The sequence below is a fragment of the Gossypium hirsutum genome, chromosome D04 (genome assembly GCF_007990345.1).
Source record: "Gossypium hirsutum isolate 1008001.06 chromosome D04, Gossypium_hirsutum_v2.1, whole genome shotgun sequence".
In the NCBI taxonomy this organism is placed as follows: domain Eukaryota; kingdom Viridiplantae; phylum Streptophyta; class Magnoliopsida; order Malvales; family Malvaceae; genus Gossypium; species Gossypium hirsutum.
Genome location: NC_053440.1, coordinates 22083809 through 22095382, shown reverse-complemented (window position 1 = coordinate 22095382; position 11574 = coordinate 22083809). Strand labels below are relative to the sequence as shown.

The window sequence follows — 11574 nt, the reverse complement described above, 5'->3', positions numbered from 1 at the left end:
CATCATCCAGTCTTTTGGACCAATCTCATCGGTTCGGTCAAACTACCTTTTCAAGTATGCCTTTGATCTCTTTGTTTGCCAGTTCAGCTTGCCCATTCGTCTACGGATGGTAAGCTGTAGTGACCTTGTGTTTCACTCCATGTTTATCTAATAACCATTTCAACCACTTGTTCACAAAATGGGACTCTTCATCACTGATGATGGCTCTTGCGGTTCCAAACCTTATGAACACATGTTTCTGCAAAAACTTTATTACAACCTTAGTATCGTTTGTCGGTTATGCCTCTGCCTCAACCCACTTAGACACATAGTCTACTGCTACTAATATGTACTTGTGACCAAATGACGGAGGGAAAGGACTGAGAAAGTCAATACCCCAAACATCAAATAATTCTACCTCAATGATGTTTGTCGAGACATCTCATTTCTGTTGGTGACATTTCCAACCCTTTGACTTCAATCACAACTCTTTACGTAAGCATATGTATCTTTGAATAATGTTGGCCAAAAGAATCCTGCTTGCAATACCTTGGTGCAGTACGTGTACCTCCGAAGTGTCCTCCACTCGGAGCTGAGTGACAATGGTATAAAATCTTATGTACTTCATCTGCTGCCACGCATCTCCTAATCATTTGATCTGCACACTTTTTAAACAAATACGGTTCTTCCCAGAAATAGTACTTCACATCGTGAAGAAACTTTTTCTTTTGATGATATGTCTTATCAATCGGCATCAAACCACAAGCTAAAAAGTTAGCAATATTAGCAAAACAAGGGGTATTATGGACATGATTTACCTTCAGTATGTGTTCATTTGGAAATGTCTCTCGAATTGGTATAAGAGGAGAGTTCCCTTCTTGTAGCTCCAACCTGGACAAGTGGTCTGCTACTTGGTTTTTCACTCCTTTTCGATATTGAATTTCTAGATCGAACTCTTGACGTAGAAGTACCCATCAAATCAGTCTCAGCTTAGCGTCTTTCTTGGCAAGTAAATACTTAATTGTCGAGTGGTTCGTATAAGCAGTCACTTTGGTACTTACAAGATAAGATCGAAACTTGTCAAAAGTAAACACAATAGTAAATAACTCTTTTTCTATTACTGTGTAATTCAGTTGAGCTCCTGTCAGAGTCCGACTCGCATAGTAGATGGGATGAAAAACTTTGTTCCTTCACCGACCCATGACAGCTTCGATCGTGAAGTCAATTGCGTCACACATCAATTCAAATGGCAAATCCCAGTCTGGTGTGACTATTATGGGTGTCGAGACTATCTGACTCTTCAAATCATTGAAAGCTTTTAATCACTCCTCATCAAATTTAAAATTTGTGTCCTTCTCCAATAATATGCATAAGGGTTTAGCAACTTTGGAGAAGTCCTTGATGAATCTTCGATAGAAGCCGACATGGCCCAAAAAGCTCCTAACACCCTTTACAAATATTGGAGGTGGGAGTTTCTCAATAATATCTACCTTTGCTTTATCTACCTCGATTCCATGTCTTATTATCCGATGCCCTAGAACAATACCTTCTCGTACCATGAAATGTCACTTTTCCTAGTTAAGTACAAGGTTTGTTTCTTCGCATCGCCTTAGTACCTTGGCTAGATTGGCTAGGCAATCATCATATGTATCTCTGAATACTGAAAAATCATCCATAAAACTTCCAAATATTTCTCAACCATGTTAGTTAAAATAGATATTATACATCTTTGAAATGTAGCAGGTGCATTACATAAACAAAATGGCATGCGTCTAAATGCAAATGTACCGCACGGGTAGGTGAATATTGCCTTATGTTGATCTTTTAGTGCTACTGTAATCTAATTATACCTCGAGTATCCATCGAGAAAATAGTAATAGTCTCGCCCTACGAGTCTATCCAGCATCTGGTCCAAAAATGGGAAAGGAAAGTGATCTTTCCTAGTTTCCTTGTTCAGCTTCTAGTAATCGATGCAAATTCTCCATCCCGTAACCGTTCTAGTCAATATCAACTCATTATTCTCATTTTCAATGACCATGATACCTCCTTTCTTTGGCACGTACTGGACCGGACTTACCCCTGAACTATCTGAGATGGGGTAAATTATACCCACATCTAACCACTAGATGATTTCTTTCTTGACTACGTCCTTTATAATGGGGTTCAGTCTTCATTGCTCATCAATCGTCCCTTTTTCACCATCTTCTAAGATAATCTTGTGCATGCATATAGATGGACTAATTCTGTGAATATCGGCTATGGTCCATCTGATAGCCTTCTTGAATTGTTTCAATACCAAGATGAGTTTCTCTTCTTTCTCAGTTGTTAATTATGCTAAAACAATCATAGGCAGAGTAGAAGAGTTACCTAAATAAACATATTTCAAATGTGAGGGAAGTACCTTCAGTTCTAATTTACGTGGCTCTTCGATTGGCACTTTTGGTTGGGCATAATCCCTTTTATCTAACTCCAAAGATTCAAAGCGGGATTGCGGATTAAATCCCCTTTGATTAGCTTCTAACAAAGCTAAGTATTCATCCTCCTCTTCATCATTTGGAGGATCTAATGTCAAATTTTGTTTTAATAGGTCGTCAACATAATTGAGTTCCTTCTCCACGATTAAATCCTCTAAATCGGACACTACAAAATAATCATCTATTGTGTCAGGAAATCGCATGGACTTAAAAACATTAAATGTTACTTGATCATCCTCAACATGCATAGTAAGCTCGCCCTTCTGCACATCAATAAGGGTCCTTCCGATTGCTAAGAATAGTCTTCCTAGGATGATTGACACCTCTTTGTCTGCCTCAAAGTCTAGAATCACAAAGTCGGCAGGAAAGATAAATTTGTCTACATGTACCAATACGTCTTCAATTTTTCCTTCTGGATGTGCTAAGGATCGATCTGCTAATTGAAGTGTAACCGTAGCAGGACTAACTTCACCTATCCCTAACTTCCTAAATATTGACATGGGCATCAAGTTGATACTCGCACCCAAGTCACATAGTGCTTTACCACAATATGTCGCTTCAATATTGCAAGGTATGGTAAAACATCCAGGATCCTTCAATTTTGGGGGTAGTTTTCCTTGAAGATATGCACTGCATTCCTTCGTTAGGGCTCCGTCTCAAATTCTCCAAGCCTTCATTTTTAGATAGGATATCCTTCAAGAATTTGACGTAGTTCGACATTTGTTCAAGTGCTTCAACCAACGAGATGTTGATATGAAGTTGCTTGAGTACGTCTAGGAACTTCTTGAATTGAGTTTCCTGCTTCTGCTTCTAAAGTCTTTGAGGGTAGGGTGGTGGAGGTTTCTTTACTGGAACTTGTTGATTCGTTTTTTGTGGCAATTCTACATCTAACGGAGTTTTTAGTTTATCAGAATTAGCTGGTTCAGAAGTTACCTTGTCAGATTTTGCAGATTCAATTTCCGGTGAAACTGGAATTTCAACACTCGGTTGAACTTCCTCTGAGTCTTAAGCGTCAGTTGGCTCCTTCTCAATTTCGATGGAATTGGGCTCTAAAGTTTTTTCGCTCCTAATGTTAATGCTTTACAATGCTCCTTCCCTGGATTCCTCAGATTCTCTATATCACTAGGTGAAGCACCTTGTGGTCAATTTCTGAGTTCAGTTGCAAGCTGGCCCACTTTATTCTCCAAATTCCTTAGAGAGGCATAATTTTTTGCCATGTATGCCTTCAATAGATTGTCTAGGCTATTTGATGGTTCAGGTTGGGTTGGTTTCTAAGCTGGTTGGAAAAAATAGGTGGCTGGGTCGATCTAGGTTGGACATAATTGTTATTGGTTCCTGCCCTTTGGTTACTCTAGGAAAAATTCAGGTGGTTTCACCATGGTGGGTTATAGAAATTGGATTGCATCCCTTCTCTTCCTCGATTTTGGTTCTGGTTACCCATGTAATACACAGATTTTGGGTTTAATGGACATTCTTCGAACAAATGTCCTTCCCCACAATAAACACAAGCTACATTTTCAAATTGATTCAGTGGTTGTGCTGCAAAACTATTACACCCATTAGTAGTAAGATTTTTTAACATTGAGGATATTGATGATACTTGAGATGTGAGTGAAGTAAGAGTGTCTACTTCATGTACTCCAGTGACTCGTCTTCCTGGCGCTACTCAATTGGTTGGCCATTGATAATTGTTGTTGGCAATCCACTCAATGATTTCATAAGCCTTATTATAAGACATAGAAAGGAGAGCACCATTAGCAGAAGCGTCCACTACCATCCTCGTGTGAGCATTGAAACCATTATAAAATGTCTCAAGTTGTATGCAACATGGGATTTCGTGATGAGGGAACTTCCATAATAATTCTTTGTACGTTTCCCATGCCTCATACAATGACTCATCATCCATTTGTTGGAAAGCAGTGATCTCGTTTCTTAATTTAGCATTCTTACTAGGCGGGAAATACTTCATAAGGAATTTTTCTACTAAATTTTGCCATGTTGAAATTGAGTTTGGTGGTAATGAGTTCAACCAAGCTCGAGCTCTGTCCCTTAGTGAATATGGGAACAACTTCAACCGTAATGCATCTTCGGGTACTCCAGCTAACTTGAAAGAATTGCTCACCTCCGTAAACAGTCTTAACTGTAGGTGAGGATCTTCGGTAGGCATTCCACTGAATTGGCCCACTATCTAAAGCATTTGGAACATGACTGGCTTTAACTTAAACTGTTGTGCCTCAATTTCAGGTCTCCTAATACCTGGATTAAGATCATGAAGTACTGGCACAGCATACTGTCTCAAAGCTCTATCCCTATCATCAGCAATAAAGATAGGATTTTGAGCAAGGTTTGCTCTGTTTCCTTGATTCAAATTTTTGAAGTTCATCTCTTCAGTCTTTCTTTGACTTGCTTGTCTTCTTCGCTGTTGAAAAGTTCGTTCAATCTCATGGTCTGCAGGGAGTAAATCTATGATTCGGTTAATACCCATAAACACTTGAAATAATCACAGAAAAATTAACTAAGATAAAATTTGAACAGAAAAATAAACCAAAATGCAAAACTAACAACTTCACAAATAATGACTTTTTTAAAACACAGTCCCCGACAACAGCGCCAAAAACTTGGAATGATGGAAATGTGCAAGTGTACACAATCGCAACAAGTAATAAAGTGACAAGTAAATGTCGAGTTATTGTACCCACAAGGACTGTGAAAAGAATTTTTTATAAATGCTATTTAAAACACTTTGGTGAAGAAAAATACTTTGTTTGAAGAGGGTGATTAAAAACTAAGATTTTAAACTAAGTAAACTAAATAAATAAATCTCAAATGCACGATTTCAGAATACGATTTTAATCAAGATGACATAATTGTGCTAGATTAATTACATTTCTTAACTTAGAATTATTAAACTCATGTTTATATTGTTACAAATAAGTTCACAACAACTCGGTAATTTGCTAAGTTATGAACATACTCACCTACCAAAATCCATTTATCTCTTGACTATATCCCTATGTCAATTCAACCGATTAAACAAATCTTAATAGACAAATACGTTATTACACATGCATACTTATTAAATCGAAATAATCTCTTGTACATATCCTTATGTCAATTCAAACAATTAACTCGATTTAATAAGCACATAAAAGACTATGTGAGGTAACAAAGTATCCTTACCTTGAAACAGTTTAATCACAATAATCTTGCAAGTTATGCAAGGCAAATGTATAGTCAGATACTATTACTAATCTAACCCTCAGCTACCTTACATGCTTAAACATGCACTGATTAAGTATTGTGTCCATTAATTACAATTTCAATCCGTTTAAATAATTAATTCATTAGTTACCAAACAATTCTAATGCAAAAATAACTTAGTCATGATTTTACTTAATCAAGCATCCTACCGAGGCCTATAACAACATAAACACAATTTCAATAATTTTAACAAATGAAATGCAATCAAACTAGCACGAATTAAATTCAAGCTAAATTGATTAAATTAACCATTCCAACAACATAAATATTCATAGATATGTTTATCATATTAACAACAGAAATTAAAGATATAGGAATAATAATCAAATCCGGTGTTTTTCCGTGGCTTGACTAGTTGCTCTGTTCTTCCTTCTTCGTTGTCCTTGTCAACCAAGGCTGCTATGAACACTTAATTCCTGCTCCAAATAGCTAATGAATGCCCCTTTCTCAAGAGGAGAAATCGGCAAGAGAGCAAGGGAATTTTGGAATGGAAAAGAATAGAGAATGTGGAGAGAAGAGAGGAAATTTGTGAATTCTTGATGTGTGTTTCTCAAATGACCAGCCTAAGGGGGTTTTTATAGCTAAGGAGGGCTGCTAAAAATAGCTAAAATTATCAGCCAAAGAGCCCTCCCTTGGCCGGCCACACATGTGGCAAGGTTGACAGTTTCAACTTTGTTAATTTAGGCTTGGGGCAAATCTATAAAACCACCAATTGTGGAGGGATTTCAATGCAACTTGAACAAGTCTTCAAGGGCCTCTTTGCAAGCTTAAATAATCAGCTAATAAGCTGATTTGGGTCAGCTCTTGGGACGGTTTTTGGGCTGTCCATTTCTTGGTCGGTTCAGTTCACTTGGTTCAGTTCAACTGAACCACTTTTTCATAATTAATTAATAATAATTTATTAACCTAAATTAAATTGGAAATAAATTAAAATTAATTATATTATGAATTAATACATGTAATTTTGGACCGTCTTAGGCTGAAATTTAGTTCGCCTCGATACTTCAAATTGCTTCTCGATTTTGCGCTTCTAGTAGTGTCTGCTGAGCCATTTTTCTTCCTTTGTGCAAATCTGTCGAAAATAACTGAAATTCATCAAAATTAATTATAAAATTAACTAAAATTCAACATGTTCATATTTTAACTGCACTTTAATTATTTTTTAAAAATTAATTATTTTTTCAACAAGAATTTTATCGAAACTGTATGATTTTAAGTTAAAAAGGGTATGTAAAAATGTGAAAATTTTCGTGTTTCCAGTTACCTCCTCCCTCAGTATTACATATTTCAACGTTAGGTTCTTGAGCACTAATTGGATTAACAGTCAGTGTTACTAATTCGGTTCCATCTAATTCATTAGAGGCATCATCTCCGATATACATCTCTTTATCAATATAATTATTATAGTTATCCGACATTTTCAATTATAAAACAAAAACAAATATATCAGCATCCAAATCCTGACTCAATTTGACTCAACTATGGCAAGTACCTCTAAACTCAATTCTGAGCTCGATTTAGCTCGAGAATCAGCTAAACTTGCAAGCTCTGATACCACTAAATGTAATACTCCTAACTCGTTTCCGTTACCAGAATAGGGTTTTACAGCATTACTGAATAAAAATAACCTAAATCATTCATTTTAAAATATTACAATAATCATAACATAATCCATCGTTAAACATCCATATCGTCCCTTATTTAAGCCCTTGAGGCCTTAGAATCACTTTAGAAACAATTTGGGACTAAATCGGGAACATTTGAAAACTTTAAGAAAAAGTTAAAACATTCAACTACAAAGGTCACACGGCCGTGTGGCCAGGTTGTGTGACTCACACAGCTGAGACACACGCCTATGTCTTAGACCATGTAACATTCGAAATAGGGACAAAGGGCCATGTCCCAGCCCGTGTCCGTGCCCGTGTAACTCTCTGACTTGGGTCACACAGCCAAGCCACACACCCGTGTTCCAGGCAGTGTGCTAGCTAACTTGTTCCCTAAGCACTCAACAGACGACACACGACTGTGTCGCCCAACCATGTGTCTCACACGGCGAAGTCACATGCCCGTGTGTCTCGCTGTGTGGACCTAAAATGTACCTTAAGCAACAAGTTTACCATTTCCTACTTGCATGGGCATTAAGCAACCCCTAAACCAATCATTTAACCTATCCAAAATACAATCAAACATACTCCAAACATGCCAAAACAATCATCTTAGGTTTCTAACCAGTATACCCTCATCGATACCACATTTATAACATCAAAGCATATCAACAATGCATCATTCAAAACAAAGTTTAAAACATGCCATAATCAATCAATTAGCCTATCTTATAACTACCTAATATCAAGCTTAAATTCACATATACCTAACAAGCCTTGGTTCCAAAATTACATGCCAATTTATGGCTTCAAACACAATTTTATATTTATAAACTCAAACTAACATTATACTTATAACTCCATTAACAATCCATTCACAAAATTACTATCATCTAGGACATCCTAAGTACATGCCATCACAAAAGATAAACATCACCACATTTGAGATCGGGATTGTTGTTGGATTTTGAGTTGGCGATCAAAAGAGAAGTACCTAACCTACGCACGGAAAGCAAAATTGTACGCTGATTAAAACTCAGTGATATTTCTATAATCCGAACATTTAAAGGCATAAAGATACATGAATGCTCAAATTGAATTATATAATCACATTACTATATAAATAAGCAATTGTAATTTATCATCATCTCAATTTCATGCATCATACAACATTATTTCATGATTTTCTCAACTTCGCAAATATTCTTCCATTAGTTGGTTTAACATATAACTCAATTAATATCACATGCTATAAAAATAGTTTTTCATAGATCATTCAACAATTCATTTTAGCAATGGCATAAACCAACTATATTCAATCCATGAGTACATTACTCATATATCTCATTTATGATCACAACATTTTCACCTTTCATGTATCAATACACTTTTCCATTTCCAATTCACATATTTTGTCATTTCATTATCAATTACATAGCTTTAATATTTAATTACCCCTATTAACACGACTCGGACTCGGGCAAATACACAGATAAATTTGAAGTAATAACTGCGCCCAACGCTATATAAATTGACACTCAGTGTCTCATTGGTTAAACCAAAGTAAATTGCAACCCAGTGCCTCATCGACTCGAAGTCAAAGAAATTCCTGAACTCTTCCAATCCTATGGCATGCCATTTATATCCGACTTAGCCCGAAACAATTAATAGAGTTTCATATCACTTATAAATACAATCAATATCCAATTCCCATATTTGCACAATATCACATTTAAGCATATATTCATTTTAATTTCCAAATTCTCAATACATTCATAGTTTATGCCAAATTAATCCAATTAATTCAACTATGAATTCAAGTCAATTGTAAAGCATCATAATTCTCACCTCCAATGCTTACCGAATGCAATAATTCAAAATGAAATAATTTACAACTTAGTTCGGATTATAGAAACACAAACCATGGATTTCAAGCTATTCGACGTCGATTTTATCCTACCCCTTTTTAGTCGAGGATTCTGGTACGACGTTAGCTACGAAATTAAAATAATTAAAATATATCAATACAAAACAATTCACTTCCACATTTAATATTTCAAATTTTACTCGATGTTTGCTTAAATTTCAATTTAGTCCCTAAACCGAGACTAATTTTTATTCTTCATAATTAATTCTATATTTTCATACAAATTTCACATGAAACTAAATTTAACTCCCTATTTTCAATTAAAACCTTAAATTTCAAATTTTTCAAAATTTAGTCCCTATACTCAAAATCAAGAATTAACTTTACTATTTAGTCCTTTTTCACTTTATACATTGAAATCTATCAGTTTAATCCCTAGTATTTGAAATATTCAACAATATTAACATCCAAAATTCTAAGCAATACTAAAAATTACAATATGGGTCGGCCAACCCTAAGTACCGGGATTCCAAAAACTTAGAAATTACAAGAAAAGGGACTAAATTGCACTAACCAAATGAGCTTAAACCCTTAGCCATGCATCTTCTCTTTTTATCTTCTTTTTTCTTTCTTTATTTTATTGTCTATTTGAATTGCATGCTATTGTCTATTTGAATTGCATGCTTTCTTTCATCCAATTTCACTTTCTTTTCATTTATTATACTTTAATATTATATAATACATATATACATACTTTTAACTTTTAATTTTTTAACTATTATAATATATATAATAAGTTTACACATATGTTATATATATCATTAATGTCGTCCACCAAATAAAGCAAGTGTATATTTGCTACTTTAGTCCCTCAATAATTTTTAATCTATAAATCAACTTTTTCCCTTTATGCGATTTAGTCCTTGTACAATAATAATTTTTAATTCATGCAAATTCACTTAACCAAAATCTAATTAACTACACAACTAAATTCGTAGATATTTATTAAAAATATTTAAGAGTCTGATTTACGGGGGAGTCCCGAACTTTATTTTTTGACACCCTAACTATTGGGTCGTTACAATTCTCCCTCTAATTAATTTTGTCCCTGAAAGTTACCTAAAAAGAGGTGGGGGTATTGAGATCTCATCGACTCTTCTAGTTCCCAAGTTGCTTCCTCGACACTATGACTACGCCATAGCACTTTCACTAACGGAACTCCTTTGTTACGTAACTCTTTTACCTCGCGAGCCCAAATCTCGACTGGTTCTTCTTCGTAAGACAAGTCAGGTTGAATCTCAATGTCTTCCATCGAAATAACGTGAGATCGATCCAATCGATACCTTCTAAACATTCAGACATGAAAAACTTCATGCATTTTCTATAATTCTGCAGGAAAAGCTAAACAATATGCAACTGGTCCTACTTTTTTAGTGATCTCGTACGATCCGATAAAACGAGGACTCAGCTTTCCTTTTCGGCCAAATCTCAAAATTTTCTTTCAAGGTGAAACATTAATAAATACTGCATCGCCAACAGAATATTCAATATCTCGATGTTTCAAATCTGAATATGATTTATTTCTATCGAAGGCTGTCTTCAATTTATCTCCAATTTTCTTAACAATATCTTTCGTTTCTTGAATTAGTTCCGGCCCAATCATTCTCTTTTCACCTAATTCCATCGAGCAAACAGGTGTTCGACACCTACGACTATATAAAACTTCGTACGGAGCCATTTGAATACTAGATTGAAAGCTATTATTGTATACAAAATCAACTAAAGGTAAGTAACGCTCCCAACCTGATTCAAAATCAATAACACAAGTGCGAAGCATATCTTCCAAAATTTTAAAAACACGTTCAGATTGTTCGTCTACCTGCGGGTGAAAACCTGTGCTAAAATTAAGTCCTGTACCAAGAAATTTGTGCAACTGTTTCAAAAAGCTTGCAGTGAACCACGGATCTCGATCAGAGATTATTGACATAGGAACATCGTGCAATCTCACAATTTCCTTAGTATAAACTTCAACAAGCTTTTGGAGTGACCAATCAGTCCTGACCGCAATGAAATAAGGTGATTTCCTGAGTCGATCAAAAATCACCCACTCAACATTTTTCTTACTTGACGATAAAGGTAACCCCGTTACAAAATCCATCGTGATACAGTCCCATTTCCACTCAAGAATAGAAATAGGCTGAAGTAATCATGTGGGAACCTGATGTTTTACTGTAACTCATTGACAAGTTAAGCATTTAGCCATATACTCGATCACGTCTCTTTTCATTCCTGGCCACCAATAGCATTCTCGCAGATCGTGATACATTTTCTTTCCTTCAGGATGCAAAGCAAAAGGACTATCATGAGCTTTGTTAAGTATCAACTATTT

At 35.5% G+C, this 11574-nt stretch overlaps 1 protein-coding gene and 1 non-coding gene across 2 annotated transcripts; one reads left to right on the top strand and one right to left on the bottom strand.

Moving 5' to 3' along the window:
* The first annotated feature begins 4285 nt into the window (after positions 1-4285).
* LOC121216511 (small nucleolar RNA R71) lies at positions 4286-4392 on the top strand. Its single transcript, XR_005912691.1, has one exon. It is a non-coding gene; the product is annotated as a small nucleolar RNA R71 (small nucleolar RNA).
* Positions 4393-10686: 6294 nt separating this feature from the next.
* On the bottom strand, positions 10687-11343 carry LOC107907562 (uncharacterized). Its single transcript, XM_016834968.1, has 2 exons — positions 11079-11343; positions 10687-10988 (listed from the first exon to the last, which is right to left on the bottom strand). The coding sequence occupies exons 1-2, from the start codon at positions 11341-11343 to the stop codon at positions 10687-10689; spliced, it is 567 nt and encodes a 188-aa protein (XP_016690457.1).
* Positions 11344-11574: the final 231 nt, after the last annotated feature.